This window comes from Dromaius novaehollandiae, chromosome 2 (assembly GCF_036370855.1).
Source record: "Dromaius novaehollandiae isolate bDroNov1 chromosome 2, bDroNov1.hap1, whole genome shotgun sequence".
Classification (NCBI taxonomy): domain Eukaryota; kingdom Metazoa; phylum Chordata; class Aves; order Casuariiformes; family Dromaiidae; genus Dromaius; species Dromaius novaehollandiae.
In genome coordinates this window covers 99,698,758-99,717,448 of record NC_088099.1, presented here as the reverse complement: position 1 = coordinate 99,717,448, position 18,691 = coordinate 99,698,758, and the positions used below count along the sequence as shown (strand labels likewise).

Genomic DNA, 18,691 nt, shown 5'->3' with positions numbered 1-18,691 from the left:
ATATTTGGACGCTGAGTTACAAATCTCCTTCTCTTACACATTGTACGTACATATTTTACATTTTACATTTTACTCTTTTACATACATTTTACATTTTACTCTTTTACATTTTACATACATATTTTATTGGCAGGCTCCTAGCATGTATACAGATGAATATTTGACCGAAGCAGGTTTAGAAAAATGAACAGGCTAATTGCATCATATACTTTTTGTTCCATATCAATATATACACCAAATGTACCATCGTCTGTTCTGACAGTTGCATAACCACAATTTTAGTGCGGTGTAGAAGTGACACGGAAAGACAGAGCTGAAATCAAGTGGCATATCTTGTGTGACAGGATAGAGTAAAAAGAAATGATATCTAGCACATTAGGGCTGCTCAGAATTCAGCAGGTCATTCCTTGCTGGAGTCGAGCACTGGATGCAGGGCAAGCTTGCTCGTGCACACTTGGTGGCCATAATTGATCACGGTTTGGATGACTCATCAAATCATCTTCTGCAGAGTAAGAAGCATGTTGATTATTTCTAACTCATGATGTACCTGATTTTTTCGGAAAAGTTTTTTTTTAATATTTAACTGTACACAAATTCATGTAAGGCAGAATCAGAACCTGGGATTTATTTTGTTTCATGCTCCTTCCTTTATATTTTTGAAATTAAAGACAGGTTGCAGTGAAGGAACAGTCCAATCGACTTGAAATGTTTGGCAAGTAGTTTCATGAGGATCAGAGCTCTCCAGCCAACAAAAGTTGGTTGTAGATTTGTGTCATGTGGCTGACCGTGAGTACTGGATAAAAGCTGGCTAGGTATTTTAAAAGTCTCTCTCCTATTTCAGATTTCTGATGTTTAATAATTCATGAACTCATTAGCCTTTCTCCAGTTGAAGCAGTTACCTTGGGTCTCTCCACACAAGACCTTCTTCCTTATCTTTCCAACCTCTGCTCCCTGACAAAGTTCCTAGAGCGTTCAGAGTGGCATGCATGCAGTATTACTGCCTAAGCCTTGTTTCTGTTAGGAAATCAGTCAAAAAAGTGTACTGGGGTTTTGTGTGTTGCAGGAACATCAGTGACAGGGAGAAGGTGTAGCTGCAAGGGGGGTTGTCTTCAAATGTTTAAAAAAAGAATCCTGCAAGCAGGCAGAGTCGGTTTGGGGAGGGTGTTAATCCGTAGGAGGAATGAAGAGAATTTGTCTGTGCAGTAAGTCAGAGCTGTCTCGCTGCTTTCTGTTTATCAAGCATTTGATACTTGTTTTGTATCATCTCACTAAAGGATTATGTGGCTTCCTGTTCCTGCATAATGACTTAATCCTTATTTGATGCTGGATAAAAACAGGAGCCAGTATTTCAGGTCAGAATGTTCCAGATTGTGATTTTTTTATGGAACAAATCATGATCGTGTTAAGGATTGAACAGTCCTGCAAGAATGCTTCTATCATGACATTTATGTGATGCCCATTTTTCAGATCTGAAACCCACCCCAGTGAAATATGGAATGAACTACTTACTGTGGAGTATGTTAACACAGGAGGGACATGTCCAAAACCATACAAGGAAACAATGGGAAAAGCTAAGAGAAGAAGGCAAACCTAATAAACTTGCATCAGGGCATGATCATCTCCCTAGACATAATCTTTGGAAGATAAAGATGTATCTAAAAATGAGAAACACAAGAAGCTGAACTCTGTGCCTTTCAATGAGGTTATATGCATGAAACTGCAAGTTTATCTGTTAGCATGCAGAATATCCCACTATTCACTGTCAGGCGGATTATGGCAGCAAAAGTGATAACGTTTAATGAAAGGGAGGTGGAATTACTTTTTCTCAGTCAAGCTTTTGAAATAGTTGTTAAGAAGAAAGCAAACAACTGAAATACTGCAGTGGAGGAAGCTCTGAACAACTTGGTATTTAAGCAGATACATTTTCCTTTTTATTTCAAAAGAAGTTTACTATTGAAAAATGGTATGTACTACTAAAGCAACCACATTATACATACAGATAAAACATCAGATAGCAAAACCTTACTGAATGAGCACTACTGTTGTACTGTATAGGGATTACAATTCAAGATAGTTAAACCCTCAAGGATTAATGTATTCTCAAGCTAAATTAGGCACAAAGTTTAGCCTGTAACTAGTTCTGCAAGCAGCTCACTGTGATTTCACTGATACAAAGTACTACAAGTGATCAAAAACATTTGCTGACTTTTTGAATTTTTAAAATTTTATTAGTACTATGTGCTGAAATAGTACAATGTATACAACACTCCACCTTTGTTAAAAAAGCATGTACAATAGGGACTATAAAGTAGAATCAATGGGCTAAACAAGAAATTATCTTTTTATTTTGGGCTCAGAATTAATATGAAATAAATCTATGACTTTGCTTCATGGACATATTTGAAGTTTAGTAAGTCCTACAAATGTAGGAGAGAAACAGAAAGATATTTTTAATGAATATGAGCAGTAATAACAATATCTTAAAGGAACAATACTAGCATGGAAATCAGCTGATGTGTGCCCCAAATCAAAATAACCCTCTCAGTTTTCTTAATAGGATGCAAGATACAGTGTGAAATTTTAACAAGTGAGAGCTTTGCTCACACCAAAAAAAAAAGAAAAAAAGAAAAAAAAAGAAATCCAAGTGATTTGCTGCAAGGTTTTGGCTTAGGTAAGGTTTTAGCTTAAGAAGAGTTACTAATTTACAAGAAATAAGAGCAAGTCTGTGTAGACCATAATAAAATCTTATCTCACTGAAAACACAGGGATCTTCTAAATATACATATTAGAAAAATGTTTGATTAAAATATCAGATTTCTTTTTTATTTTTCATTAGCAAAATGTATTGCTGAAAGTTGTCCTTTTTTGCTTGTTTGAAACAAAATCCATTATGATTGCCACAGAACTACAAGGAATTACACACTTTCTAAGGGTACATTTTTACTGCTTCCTACAGGAATTGCCTAAGGTAAAAATAAATATCTTAGAGTCTTAATACTGTCTTTGACTAGCAGAAACATAAAAGGGAATGCACTGAAGCAAGATGATAACAAAATGTATCATGCAGTATTTTGGCTTAATGTATACAGTGTTTCAAGCCAATGATGTAACTGGAGGGTGAAGGGTTTAATCCATTACATTCACATGACATCATTTAGAATCAAAACTGTAAGTGAAGGCAAACTGTGTGGAAACTTGAAAAATACTGGGATGCCTAACAGAAGCGTGCCAGATGTGTTATTGTTTCTAGCATGCAGAGCTACTGCTTGAAGGCCTATCACAGCAGTATGAACTACTGCTACTTCTAGTTCTTTACATTGCTGCTTTGTTTATGCTGGCTGTGGTCTGACCACGGTCAGCAAGTATTGTATGGCATTAGGAAGTTAACCCACGATCTCTGCAGGTTCAGTGACCAACTTAGATCCGTCCCATGCTGTCTTGAACTGTTCAGGAACTGGAAATTCTTTCTGGTAAGAAACAAAAGCAACAATGACGGTTAGATAAACACTGGATACCTTATGAAAACGAGTGGAATACTGTTAGTGCTACATGACTGACAAAGCATTGATAGCTCAGACATGCCAGGATTACAGAGAGGCCTTCTTCATTACCCTAGGCAACTATTTTACAATGCCACACAGGAAAGAGCTGTATTGCTACTCAGTTTCAAATAGCCTTGGTATGGTACTACTTTGTAATAACCCCTCTCGCACCATTATTTGGAACAACTACATAAATATACCTCATGTCAGAAATCACTTTAGACTCCACCAGTGACTGGGTTGGAAGACAGTAGAAAGGATTTGAACTTAGAGACCTAGTGAGACTAATCATTTTAGGGAGGAAAGCAATATTCTAATAGAGAAGGAAAAAAGAAAAAAACCCCAACCTATCATTTAAACTGTAATATACTTTAAAAGATACAGCGTCCCTTGTGGAATACACAAAATGAGGCAGAACTTTGCAGAAACTCTTCCTCCATTCAGTGTACTCGGTAAAAGGATGGGAGGTGTTGCTGGGTCCTTGCTGTGGTTCCAGGAAACAAAACAAAACAACAACAACAAAAAAAAGTGAAGAGAAAGACTTTGTTTTCAGATCTAAAGAGGGTGTCTTGATAGCCAACAGTTTCAGATATGACTGGTGATTTGGGGGGAGGCTCATGAAAGGAACCTGTTTTTTTTCAGAAGCAGGTGAATATGCACTCACTGAAAATGATTCCCTTTTTAGTTGTCTGAAGCTGAGTATCCAGTAGTCACTTTTGGAAGTGTGGAGCATTCTAATTCTCTTTTTATATATTTTCTTTTATAAAACCTAAACCCGTTTACCATAAAAAATTCCAGTCCAAGAGAGTTACGAAAAATTTATGGGAATATTTAAGGGAAAAATTTAGGGAAACAACTGAAAGCATGCTCTACCTATACGATACCTTGCTACTGTGTGAAGTGACAGAGCATGACTCTGCTAGAGATGCTAGTGGGCCTAGTATGCAAACCTTATTAGAACAGAAAAGGAACCTTTGCTTCAGAAAATGCATACCTCTTCTTCAAATGACTTTTAGGGATCATATTTGAAAAATAATAGGAAGGACTACAGATGCTATGCATGTATCAACAGCTTTAGAAAAAACAAGTATGTAATACTGTATCATTTGATCTGTAGTACTTTATATTTATCTTAGATTTAGCATCATTTTAAGGCATGACTGCTCTTATATTATGTGTGAAGTGAGTTTCTTTGGGAGATTATGTTTAGATATCAATTTTTAAAAGAATATTAACTAAATTGACAGGAGATGAAGCTATCATCTATCAAAATAAAAAGAAACAAAGTAACTTCTAGTCTTTGAATTTACTTTGTGCCCCAGGAAAAAGTTCTTCCTGCACTCATAGCTGAGCTATTGGTACACAGAAATTCAATCCTTTTGAATCATGTTGTGGTGATGTAATATGTGTGGTATGTTAGTTCTTACTTCCCTAGCAGTTTAAATGCTAACAGCTACCACAGCTAGTGCAGTAGGGTAAGGAAATCTTTAAAAATATCTCACTCACATAATCACCATCTTGGGGGATGAGGATGTTCATTTCAGATGATTTGGCACTAACAATCTCACAATCTAATGATTCCTCACTGAGGTAGATGTGGCAGCCTTCTGTTTTGTTAATAGAAATGGTTGGCACTTTTCCCATCACCTGCAGAATAAAATATAGTTAATATCAAACCTTAAAATGTAAACAAAGATACTGTTAATAAAATCCTTATCGCCTGCCAGGTCTAATTTTGGTCACCAACATCTGATCTGTATGTCAGCTGCCTGCATGATGCTTATATTTGAGATAGAGGCTACGCATTTGTTAGATGCTGTGAAAGTTCTCGGTGGTGTTCACAAAGATCCATCAACAACGGCAAACTTCTCGTTGTGAAGTCGTGAGCTTTTAATATATGGTTTGGCAAAAGTTTTTCCCCCATCCTCTCTAATTTCAGTGATACTTTCTTGCTGATGTTTAAGCCGTGTTCACCTTGTTCACCAGTGAGACTGAAGGAAATCAGACACCCCAGCTCCAACCTAGTAAGGGCAAAGCAATAATCCCAGCATATAGTGCTACTCAACAAGTGTTTTGTAATATGTTCTGAAGATTCGAGAGTTATTCCAGGTACGCAGTAGGAAAGGCGTTTTTTATGCCCTTCAAGCAAGCTACTGCTCTTTACCGAGACCAATTTAATTACAACTCTAAAGGTATTTCGTATGTCACTTTAAAAGCAAGCACAAGATTTACTCAAGGGGAGAAAGGGAAATAAATCTTCTGTTGTTTACAGTTCTGTAGATTAAAAGATTTCTACAGGACTAACTGGCTGACTCATTGTTTGTCACTAAAAATTCCTCCTTCTCCTCCTGCCCTCTACAGCAAAAAACAGGGACAGCAATACACTCTGGACAATGTATCAAAAGGACAGAGGTTATTTTGAGCTGTAAAACAGCAATAGCATGTGATAGATAGGTACTTGCTAACAAAAAGGAGTGTCTGTCATGGTTCAAGTTAAGAAGTTCAGCTTCAGTTCCTTAACAGAATAACAGCAAACAAAGACCAAATGGTCTACCCTCTTGCATCCTACCCTGATCTGTGTAATGGATCAGTGCGTCTTAAACTGATCTTTCTTTTCCTTAGTGGGATCTCATCCAATAGAGGGCAGGAGGAGGGTGTGTTTAAGGCAAACATTTAGCAAGAAAAAAAAACCACACTGGGAGAAAGGAAAGCCAAGTAGTATTGTTCTAAAGTAATTATTTTTAACAAAATCTGTAATGTGTGATCTTTACTGAAATGTGTAGCATTAACATACCATGTTTTTGCAATTTACAGGCTCAGGTCTTCAAAATACAGAGAAAATAGAGGTGCTCAGCACTTGGCATGCTCAAGCCCTATGAAAGCTGCCTAACTGAAGCAGCATATAGCCAGAGTCTCTTTTTAAGTGGAACTCCACTTAGCTCTATGGCACAGAAGCCTTATGCAATATTCATTGAACCTGCTTAATCAAAAGAACCTTGATTCTTAGAAAAGATATTTCCCCTTTATTTGAATATTAACAAGCTGTGGCTTTGCTGTTCATTATGTATGAATTTTTCAGCTTTCATGAATAGTTCTAGTGGTAATGATAAAAATCATCTAATTATTTAAAAAAGCCAACCCAGGTAAATGCCTGGGATTTTTTCTGTATGCCTCTGTCATAAGACATGTGGTGATTATGAATAAAACTGCTTGTTATTGTTCAGAAGATGATGCATAGTTGATAGCAATGTTATTCACTTGCATGATGTTCAAAATACAAAAAAAAAAAAAAATTGCTATTATTCCCTGTGTTGATTGTGACCAGTATTACTCAAGCAAGGAGCAGGGCTGTCTATATTTAATGTCACTCAGTGGGCACAGCCTTTTAAGCAGAATACCTCACCTTGCTTAAAGATAGGCATTTTGATATAATTTAATTCACATTTCATTTCTTTTTCACTTAAAATAATATATCTCAAAATCCTTACTTGAGATTAGATCATGTGTGTTGGACAAAACCCAATATTAGAGCATGTATAGCTAGACCTCTTTGGGACAGAATGAGTGAAGTGTTACAAATGCCAGGCAGAATCTGACTGTATTTTGAACAAGGCGAGTGTCCTCCCAAAAGAGGGCCATATACAGATTAAGAATATGTATATTTTCATTGCACCAGAGCCACAAAGGAAGATTCACAGATGAAGCTTTGCTCACTGGTGCTCAAAGACAAAAACAGTCAAAAAAAATAGACAAAACCAGGCTCATGGTCCTTTTCTAGGCAAGTGATTAGGCTTTTTATTCATGTAACATGTCGTGTTGCTGATGGGAGATTTTCAAAATCCCAGCACCTATTTTCATTTCATGTCATTTAGTTGTCATTTGACAGTCTACTTCAACATTTCCAGTTAGAAAATAAGATAAGAAGAAACAACCAGCTTCTGGGCTTAGGAATCAATTAGCTAACTGCTAGGATTTATTCCATGAAGCGTTGCTCAGCTCTCAAGTGCTAGGGGCTGTTTACCAAGAAAGCAAGGAAATTTGGACCGGAAGTACTAGTTCTCTTTGTGTAAGATCTGTCCGCTTCACTGGAATCAGTGAAGGGACTGTTTCCTAAGGGAGGTTTGTTCAGTGATGCTCAGAAGTTTTTCATAACCACTTTCTAAATACTTCAGCAGACTTTAGTGCATTTAAAGATGTATTTGGATGCATCAGTCTCTTATTTTTGGTGTGCTCATATAACTTTTAAATAGCCTGTCGTAGCTATATGTTGGGCTTTTTTTCTGCTTTTTTTTTGTGTGTGTGGTTCTGCCTTTGTTTTTCACACAGATTAATTTACCTGAATCTGAATATCCCTTGAATTGATCACTTCCACGATTCCCACAACGTTGTCAAACACAAGGCCAAACTTTTTACAGTTGTCTAAAATAAAGACAGTCATAAATGAGAAAAACAAAATAAAATAAAATATATACACATGCACACCTGCTACATTAACTACTAAAATTGCCAATCTTACAGCAAATAGTTAAGCAACTTTACTCATGTGATCAATCTGTTAAAGTGAATGGAACTATTCAGATGCATTACCAAGAATATGTGAGTTTTTTCAAGACTAGCATTTAAAGCCGAGTTGAGCTGTCCACTCACCAATAGTAATTGAATTGATTTTTCCTTTTATCTGAAGTGTAGATTTGTTACAACTAAAAATGTAGGCCACTTGCTTGAGTTCAGTGTTGATAATGACCAGGTCATTCTTATCCTCTTGATATTCCTATTTCAGAAGAAAGTTTGTTTAATTGGTTGTCTTTAACTAGCCAGCAGTCAGGCAGACTGTAGTAGGGCTTACCTTCAAGTCATTGCATCTTCAATTACAAGAGAACAAAATTCTTCCTGTGGCTTAAAAATCTAATCTGATTGGCGATTGGATGTTGCAGCTAATTCAACCTTAGGTGATACATGTACATATTTTAGAGTTGCAAAATTGAAGAACTTAGCATAGACCAGAACAAAAAAACATTAATTTGGGAGCAAAGACATTATGCACACAACTATTTAAAACTGTACTGCAAAACTGTCACTGGGCTCCCATGGAATTTTGAACAGGCACCTTGAAGAACAGAACAAGTTAGTTATTGCTCCCACAAATGTTACATAATGCTCCATACAGTGCATTAGGAACAGATGTGGGCGGGCATCACCAAATACAATAAGGGTCCATAGCGGAAGAAATTTCCGTGTATAATGAAGCGTGAAGGTACCTTTATACCCTACTGATGTCAAGGACAGGTGAGGGATCCATAAGGAATATTCTAGGTGCTGTAACCCTACTGGAACATAAAATGGGCAAATTTTGACTGCACCTTGCGCAAGCTGTACTCCACAATAATGATTGTGTATTTAAACTCATGGATGAATTAACTGCATATTGTTTCCTCCCTCATTTAACCAACAGTCACATGACTTATCCCTCATGTAGGCACATCCCTCATGGCCTATGCCTACATAAATTAACCCCCAAACTTTAAACGAATGTTATCTTTTCCAACTGTAGATTGAAAAAAAGGGAACACTTGTTTGCTACATTGAAGTATGGGAGAGGTGCTTGCATGCAATTGGTGATGGAAAAAAATACGTCCAATTCCATTGGCTAACAAAGATGGAGAAAGTGCACAGTGGTAAACGTTATCGCTCATAAGAGTGGCTTGCAAGAAGGGATTTTAGTTGGAGTTCTTCACTGGATTTGCTTTGGGAGGATTGTCTGACTTTGTTAAGAATTGATATGTTGGTTCTGACATTCTGCGGTTCAGGTGAAGTAGAATATGATTCTCAGAGAAATTAATTAACTTTAGCACCTATGGAATAGTAGCTGCTAAACTGCTGCAAGGTAGAGTAATGCAGAATCAGTCTATCTTAGCTGCAACCTTGATTTTTTGCATCTTGCCCATGGACAACCTTTTGTGAGATGTTCAGTGCTCAAGCTGGTTTGTAATGTGCAGGGTGCAATTCCAAGGAGTGACTGGAACTCACCACTTTCCATTTCTTTCCCTCTAGCTCTAAGACAGGGGCATGGCTCTGCTGAGGTGAACTCTTGGGAGAGGTTGGACTTGGAGTATGACTTTTTGTGGGAGAAGGAATGGGCGGACATTGGGCACGTAGGCTGGGGTTCTTGTGAGTCTTCTGGTCATCAGAGACATGTCGAAGCCCTAAAATAAAAGGGTCTTAATGAAAAAGAGTCTCTTTTCCAGTCCTAAGGATGTTCATATTTAAACAAGAAAGATAATATCTAATCCACTTGTAATAGTGTTAAATTGTCCTATGAATTTACATTTTTGACTTTGTCAAGATTTGCGTCGGTAACTACCTAATGGGTAACTGCCTACATATTTTTAGCAGTTCGTATCAAACCTCTTCTATTGCCGATAGGCTATCCTAATATCTTTACCAGCAAATGCAGCAATGTCTTTTAGTCGCTCTCTGTTTGTAGGGAGCTCTGAGAGCTTGCTATATCATATTGCTCCATGTAAACTACTTTTCCACTAATTTCATAGCTCCACCCATAAAAATGAGGTACTATGTCCAATTTATGACAGTATTTCATCTAGCTCAGAGCATTAAAGGCAGATATATCAATCATATGTATTTAAACTCATAGCCATCTACCTTAATTTCAGCTGTCTGGTCTTAATGCAAAAAGCTTAATTATTGTACTCCACACTCATAAGTGAGTCATGCCTCTTCACCTAACACATAACACATTTTGATACAGGTTTGTACACTGTGTGAATCAATCAGAAAGGGGGGTAAATTCTGATTGCAATTACAACTTAAGAGGTTCACCTGCCACTGGGGGTTGAAGATGTGTAGCTTGAAGGCTTTAAAATTAGAGGCCTCTAAACAAATAGTGTGAATTTCAGGAATGCTGAACGTATTTGGGTGCTGTTGTTTCTAAAGCAGGTTTTGGTATTCAGTCTCATCCATCAGACTCAGTGCACACCTCAGAAAGAACTGAATTGTCTAAACTTAAAAATGCTGGTGGAATTTGGATTAGTACACTTAGCAGCTGCTGTTGTAGTTTGACTAAAGGACAACAATTTGATCTTTTTTCTCCTGACCTTTGGTAATTGCCTCTCCCTGGTTAAGCTGTGCAAATAGGGCTGAGCGAGATGCAGTTCCTTCATCCTTTGTGGTTTCTGTATCAAAGATGGGGGGAGGTCCAGGTGGTGGCGGTGGTGGTGAAAGGCATGGCCCGCTGGTTAGAATAGATCTCATAGACATGGGCGATGCAACAGGACCCTGTGTGAGACAGATGGAAATTTTTTAAATACAGATTTTCAAGGAACATTGCATTATGATAACTCTTTTATTTTTTATTGTCTGTGAACCCTGTGAGTTAAGACTCTGGGCAGCCACAGGCTCAGAAGAACTGCTGGCACCATAATCAAAGTTACACTATGAACCTTTTCCTATATATAAAAAAAAAAGGCTGGAAAGGCAGAGAGTCCACACACCCCCCACCCCCCCCCCACAGAACTACTCCACTTAGAAGATTTCTATCAGATGCTTGTCAAGACCGTTATTAAAAATCTTTAATAGTAAAGATTCCATAATTTATTGCAGTGCTTACTTATCATATGTGAAAGGGAAAATGTGTCTCTCTCTCTTTTTTTTTTTTCTTCAGATACCAAACAGTTAACCACAGCATGGTGTGCATGTGATGTTTTGATCTAACACAAATAACTGGGAGGAACATGGACTGTCATGTATACATATACAACATGCTAAATTTTATGTAAAACGTAAAATGCTGTTCTTCAGACTGTACAAGCAATCTGCAAAGATTCAAATCATAGCAGAGTGCAAGACTGGTGATTCAGGTCATTCATTTCTGAAATACAGTATCTTTTTCTTTGAGCTTCTAGTTCACTTTCTGAAGTTCTTTTTTTCTTTTCAATTGCAGGAGATCACAGCACACAAATTATGAGAGCCTTGCTGAAGTAAGTAATCCAATCTATCAGTCTGCACAATCAAAAGTACATGTTTTGGTCTGAATTATGATGCTTATGTAGCGTATTATAGATCAAAAAGAAAACATTAATAATGATCTGATTAAGATTTCATGCATCCCACAAATAGAAAATATAGAAAGAATATGAGAAACCGAGAATCACTTTTTCTGCCTTGCCACTGAGTGTCACTCTGACTCCAAGCATTGCTCATCTGGACAGCACTTTTATGCAGCGGAACAGAGACTATATTTTAAAAGAACCATTGTGAAAAATCAGAATGAATTTAGCTAGCTATACAGGGGTTGTATGTTGCACTAATACATATTTGTTAGGTGGGCAGACACAATGGAAAAATGACAGGGACTTATGGAAGCACAGCTTCTCTAATTGACTACCTTTGTTAAGAGATACAGCAGGTTAAAAATGCATCCCTGGTAATCACTACTGGAAAGTGATATTGCTTAGTTGGACTTCGAGGATATTTTCAACCCTTTATGATACCACCCTTTCTGCTTTCCACTGAGGTGAAACACCTCAGTGTTCATACATCTCACAAGAGTGAAAATGGGAAGTATTTTTTAAAGAGTAGTGGTAAGATAGTTCTGGCCTATGATCCCAGACTGACAAGGGGAAAGGGGCTGAGGTGCACATGCTGTCTTTTAACTTTTCAGACATACTTCAAAAAAAAAGGGCACATTTGAGTAAGTAACTGCATTCAAACCTCTTTGTCAGTATGTCAGTAGCACAGAAAGAGTAATAATAAAATTAGTTGGTGTCTTAATGTACATCCTTCTCTCATGGCACATGAGCTGTCAGCATACAGGTACTGTTGCACTTGAGGGAGCTGTTTATGGAATACTTTAGTGATGAGTACGCTTTGACACATCAGTGACATTAAAACTACACTGCACAAAACAGACTTTCGTAAAATCATTGGTACTCAGGTGATAAATGAAACTAATGTAGTAGCACAGTTTGTTTCTGAAAGGATACACGATCTCTTAAGGCAATGAGCTCTCTTTCATGCTATTAAATCTTTTTGATCAAATGTAAACAAATGAGAAGAATTGATTGTCATATATTGTCCAAATATACCCGAATTAGATACTGATGTGGACAGCTCTTAGAGACATTTCATTGCTGCATGGATGCATCTAATGCTGAGCTGTTCTGCTTACATACTTAGTAGGTAATTATATTATTTTAGTCTGGGGACAACTTCTCTACTGGGCCCCAGCTTAAACTGCCTTCCTGCTTCTGCTATTGCCAGTAATGTTACCTGCAGCAGAGCCAGTACGACTGTGAAGTAGTGTAGTCAAAAGAATTAATGTAAGTGGATTTAGTGGCACAATCAGCTGTTGCTGCCTGAGGCGCAATAGACATCTTTCCTATCTGTTGCCTGCAACCATAGCAACTGAATCCACTATGTCCTGGTTATCCAGAATTATGAACATCGAATTTGCAGTTTTTTTTTTTTTAAATACTCAGATACTCTGCAATGGTACTCACTGTTCACATTGCAGAATTTTGTATGCTTTATGGGAGGAGATGATGTAGTGGTTTATAATTTGTGATTTCAGATAAAAAATTGGGCATCTGATTTCCCAAACATACCTTATTGCTTCCAGCCGCATAAATACACTGCTGTGATATTCCAGAAACTTGTATGTGAAAGACTTACTGTTTGAGGAGTAATTGTCACCCAGAAGCAGAAGCAGTGGATGTTACTTTGGAATTAACACCAATTAAATTCTGCAAATGCTGCAAAGATGCTTTACAGAAAATAGATGCAGGCGTTAGTTGGATATCCTGCATATACTGTGGGATGACAGGTCACTCTGCCAGGCTCTTTGCTTGAACTGTCAAAGTGAGGGCCATCACAGATTTGCAGACTCCAGATTCAAATGCTGCTGCTGAGCTGTGTGTCAAAAGAAGGGTTTTCCAAACAGGAACAAAAGTATGGGAATGTGTATATAAGCAAGGTGGAGGCAAAACTCAGAGGGATTTAATTGTGGGAGTGGATGATCTTCCTCCCAGGACTTTGAAAAAACTACCTTGTGAAAGCACAGACAAAAAGCAGGGATTTTAAATACATCATTCACATTCAGACCTTGTTGTGTATGACTGGAGAATGTCTTATTTGCTTTTTAAGTAAAGGGAAGAGGTAGGAAAAGATCTGGGCAACTAGAAGCATCTTTACCTTCTAGAGCAGTGCTCACTGATGAGTAGCTAGGTCTAGAAAGAAACCTCAGACCTTGATCTGAGGAGTGAAGACATTCTAGTCTTTTGAGTGGGTAACAGTAGGAAACAAAAAATTATCCCTTTCACTCATGCTGCCCATCTGCCTCCTCTTTTCTTACAAGCTTGGTCCAAAACTCATTGAAGTCAATGGCTGTCTCCACTGAGCTCCACTGAGGCCTAATAACTACAGAGGAGCTGTCACAAGCTCTCGGGAGATACCTGGGGTTCAGTCAGCCTCCTTTTTCTCTCAGTTTTGTGGTATCATTCACAGAAATAAGAAATGGAATGAACCTTTGTTGGAAACTTTTCTCCTGCATGACAAATTATTTTCTAGCCTATGACTGGAGTTATGGCTATACAATTTAATAGAACATCATGGTGTTTTCAGTTAAGTCTGAACATTTATGGCCAGGATCTGAAAATCCATTCCATTCTGGAAACTGCAATCCATTTCAGTCATAAATTAGACCAGGCAAAACCTGAGGACAAATCAAAGGAGAAAGGGTTGCTAAAGTACAGTCCAGGACCAACTGCTCTTCTGTAGGACTACCATCTTACAGCATAGAAACAGCCAGGGGGCCAATCCCCAGTTGAAACAGAACAGCTAGGAAAAGACAGACAAGTCTCACTAATCAAGAGGAACACAAAGACAGACCATAAAGAGGGGTTCTGCTTCCTCTCTGGCTTTTGTTGTCTTCTTGTGCCTGATTGAAATCAAACAAATATTCAAGTGATGTGAAATTCTTCATGGGAAGAATGGCTCAGGGAAACTCCAACAAGGGGCCAGAAAGCACACAAATGGACTGGAAGTGCAGAAAATTCTGTGCACTTATTGCATTCTCTGCATGCCAAGGAGATGGGATCTGTGCTGTACCCAAACAGGCTAGTCTAAAGAGCAGTTTTAATACCACACTAGAGAAGTGGTCCTAACAACTTTCTCTCTTGATTAGTTTTGACCCCTATTGATATACAGACCTGCATGTTATCAACCTAAGTCACTGGCAATTGGTTTGCTTTTCTTTGTCACCTTTCACAGACCACTTAGACCCTCAGGGTCTAGAATATTTCTGAACTAGACTCTTAAATTGTTCTGCTATCTGGCAACCCTGGTGTATAGTCCTATCCAATTTCAGCTAAAGTGCCCTTCACAAAGTCCATTCATTTCCTTTCTGTATAGGGTGGTGTTCATGAGAGCTGTTGGGAGTAGAAAAAATGGCATGTTATATGCCCACAAAAGTTCATCTTTCGTAAAGCAGCAGCTGCTTACCAGCTTTGCTATTTGCAAACAACTCTTTAGATTAACTTTGAGCAGATGTTAACAACAGTGTATCTTTACACAAAGAGTATTAAGAGCCATTTGGACTAGCAAAGGCGGTTATTTGCAAGCCCCCTTTCTTCCTCTTTTATTTCAGCTGTTTGCCTTGGTAACAGCTGCTGTTCTCAGTGCTTTGGTGTCTATAGACAGCAAGACAAGTAATGCTGATGGCCGATTTTTCTCATTCATGTGCTGGAGTGGCCATTTTCTATCATTTTCAAATGAACCCCTTGAAAGAAATATCAGGGGAATGGATAGCTTTAGCCCTGCTTAGTGAAAATGTAACACAAAAACAAGCCATTAACTTTAAACCTGCTAGCCTTGTACAGTAGTGAATTTGCTGTAGTTTAGAGCTCGTTCCTGGGGCTTTCTGAAACAGGGGGGTAAATGTAATTGCCTGAGTGAGGTCCTATCAAGAATATGGCCCTACTTCCATGTAGTAATCTATAGCTCTGTAGGCGATGGAACATTCCAGAAATTTCCTCTTGGGGAAAAATTTTGTCTTCAGCCTCTTACTAAGACAGGCTCTGAGCAGGGTGACAGAAACGTGTCAGAGTTTGCTCCTTGCTGGATAGCCCAGAGCCATCTGCACAGGGGCTCAAGGACTCCCATTGACTGTGGCTTAGCAGCTGCCCTGAGTGACAGTGTCCAAAGCTGCTCATGGGGCTGCATCTGAAAATGGGGATAATCACTGTGGGAGCGTTTGCAGGATTGCAATACAACCTCGAAGTATGTTGTATTTCTATATTTATCTGCTAGAACTAGCAGAAGAGTGAGGTAGTCTTCTTTTTCTCCTTGCTGGCCGCCTAGCCAGCTCACTGAGAGAAAGAGATGACTTTGTGTTGAGGCAGCTGGCTGGTTAAAATTCATCTGTGATGAATATCATTTAAATCCCTTCAATTTGCAGTAGCAATGAGTGAAGCACTCTGCTTCTAGGAAGCTGGGCCTTGCTTACAGCACATTTCTCCTGAAGGCTTCCCCTGGAGCACAGCGCAACAGCCAGTCTTGTTAGCCAGACAAAATGCTGTCAATGCCTAACACAAGCGCTCTGGATGCCACACTGTCAGTAATTATTGGTGGCCATATGCAACTTGAGATATTAGTTATGGCTTCTTTAGGTCTAAACCCAGCTACTGAGAGACAATGAATTTGTTTTTATGTCTCATCACAGGTGCTACTATTTCCTGAGCTGTTCTTGCTGACAATTTCCTGGGTTGATCTTCCATATCACATTATTATATTTGTAGTATCATAGCACTAAGGAGCCCTACTCAAGGCCCAGGATCCCCAAAGGGCAAAAATCAGGAAGGTTCATACCTCTGTCACTGCTTCCCAGTAGCAGTTGGGCAGAGTTGAAGTGGAAGCACACAGTCTTACTATACTAGTGTGTTGCTGGCTGGGGGTGGGGAGGGGGGTGAGGACCTTGTGCGCCAGGCCCTGAACAAACACCCACCGTGTTTCTCTGTGTTTATCCAGTTTTGGCTGACACAGCAAAGCACAGAAGCTGGGGAGGGACAAAGTTCTTATGGTGGAAACCTGCTACGAAGCATTTAAATGGACACCTAACTCTTGTAGCTGTAATGATTGTTTTTACTGAGGACAGGTACATTATAAACTTCTATATAATGCACATAAATAAATTGCATATGTGCATAATATATGGTACTCATTTTATTAGTAATTCATATTCAAATATAAGTATCTATTTGCAGCTGAGGCAACAGGTGGCTTGAATGGAGGCATAAAATCCGTTCCTTAATTTATTGAAAAGCCTCCTTTTCAAGACAGCAGATAAACAGGAATCCTAATGGGGACTTTACATTCTCCTCATAAAAAAGGATATCCCCTGTTCTCCCCCACTTTGTTGTAATCCTAGTTTCACGCCTAAAATGATTACAGCATTCTATATTGTTCTTTCCATACATATGCACACCCAAAGACAAGAATCATGAAGCTCCAAATATCATGTATCAGCCTCTGGGAACAGGTGGACTGTGGCTCGGGGCACAGAGCTCTTCTAAAGGTGTTTCTCGTGTAAAAGTAGCTTAGCACAACAGTCCTATTACCTAGCATATTTTAAGCCACCTGCTTGCAATGGGTTATGCTGCCCTGAGATACGCAGTGGATGAAACAGCTGACATGCATGGCCTCTAACCTGTGTGAGTTAAAGTACAAAACAAGAAAATCCAGCCCACCCTCTTTCTCTTCTTGCTAGTGATTCTCAGCAGAATTATTTATCTGTTGAATTTGTGCACTTTGAAGCGCCTTTTAATAGATTTCTGCCTTTTATCACCTGTTCAGGATTTAAAATGGTGCTTACATCTTCACAATTACCCAATCAGAAATGTTTTACACAGCCAAAGACTTCTAACTTGTTTGGCAACTGTATGCTAATGTAATTGTCAATAAATAACTTGCTCCGAGAGGCACATTAAACCATTTTCTACTTATGTACAACTTCAGTTAAAAAGAAGACAAGTACCTTTTGCAATTTATTGAAGTTTTAATAGATGTGCTTTTCTCCTTTCTTTCCATTTTATGTATTTTCAATTTTCTCTTTCCTTTCCCCTCTCCCCTTTCCACTGGAACTAGGTTGCATTATGTTACAGGTCAGGTTGTGTTTGACAGCTATGATCAAACAAGTCTCTCCCAGGTTCTCTCTTAACATGTTTGAATGGTGTTTGGCTACTGATGCTGAAAGGACACTGCTGACCTCCAGCAAAGACAAGTATTTTTGGAATGAGGGAGTAAAACTACTTTCTTTCAAAGGGAGTTGGATGTAATTGAGGCACTCTCCACCAGAGGCAACTAACTGCAGAATTGTGATGATGTGTTCCAAGCTGTGTGGCAGTTTTATAGGATGGTTTCCAAATAGGATGATGCCTTAAGGAAGTTTTTCTTCAAATCTTTCTGATGGCCAGTTTCTAAACTGACACTGTACCAAAAGCTGAACATTGCCTATTGTCTGGGAAAGAAACAGTGAAGATTAAAGGATGCAACTTTTCCAACAAAAATGTATAAGGAAGGGGGAAGAGGGAAATGGGAAGGAGGGAAGGGAAGGGAAAGGGCCAGGAAGGAAAGGGGACAACTTTGACTCAGAAAAATTGAGAGCTCTGAAGAAGGTCTACATCGTATTCAAGATACAGACATTTAAATCAGTATATGCTGTCCTTACTTCCTTCTGAATGAGGCCAATGGGATTGCACAGCTGTGGCTTTGGATGGAATTTGGCTGTACAGTTTTGACCTTTAGCTTCAGTGAAGTGCCTCAGATGATGGCTTCTTGATAAATGGGTCAAACTAAACATAGCAGAGAAGAGGTACAGTAAGGATGACAGGAGGCTTTTGCTTGCAGAAGTTGGTCTTTTGCAACTTGTTCACCTCAACATGCAGACAGACAATATATTACAGGAAAAATTTGACAGTATAGGAAAGGGACATGGCTGTTTTATAAGAAAATGTCTGAAGGTGATTATTTTACACAAGAATGAAATGATCAATGTCAGTACTGAGACTAGTATAATCACACTCAAACAGGCTAATGTATGAATTCCAGTGGTACTTCTCAGTGGTTCTGAGCTATTGGTG

The 18,691-nt window shown here is 38.6% G+C and overlaps 1 protein-coding gene across 4 annotated transcripts in view; it reads right to left on the bottom strand.

Moving 5' to 3' along the window:
• Positions 1–1,114: 1,114 nt before the first annotated feature.
• The window catches only part of CAP2 (cyclase associated actin cytoskeleton regulatory protein 2), a 71,040-nt gene continuing 53,463 nt past the window's right edge, over positions 1,115–18,691 (bottom strand). For all 4 annotated transcript variants that reach the window (XM_026113301.2, XM_064507016.1, XM_064507018.1 and 1 more), the window contains 6 exons: positions 10,655–10,835; positions 9,570–9,745; positions 8,190–8,313; positions 7,879–7,961; positions 5,049–5,189; positions 1,115–3,467 (listed from right to left, as the gene is read on the bottom strand). In XM_026113301.2, the coding sequence (XP_025969086.1) occupies positions 3,384–3,467; positions 5,049–5,189; positions 7,879–7,961; positions 8,190–8,313; positions 9,570–9,745; positions 10,655–10,835 (789 nt within the window). In that variant the 3' untranslated portion in view covers positions 1,115–3,383. The remainder of the gene's footprint in view (positions 3,468–5,048; positions 5,190–7,878; positions 7,962–8,189; positions 8,314–9,569; positions 9,746–10,654; positions 10,836–18,691) is intronic.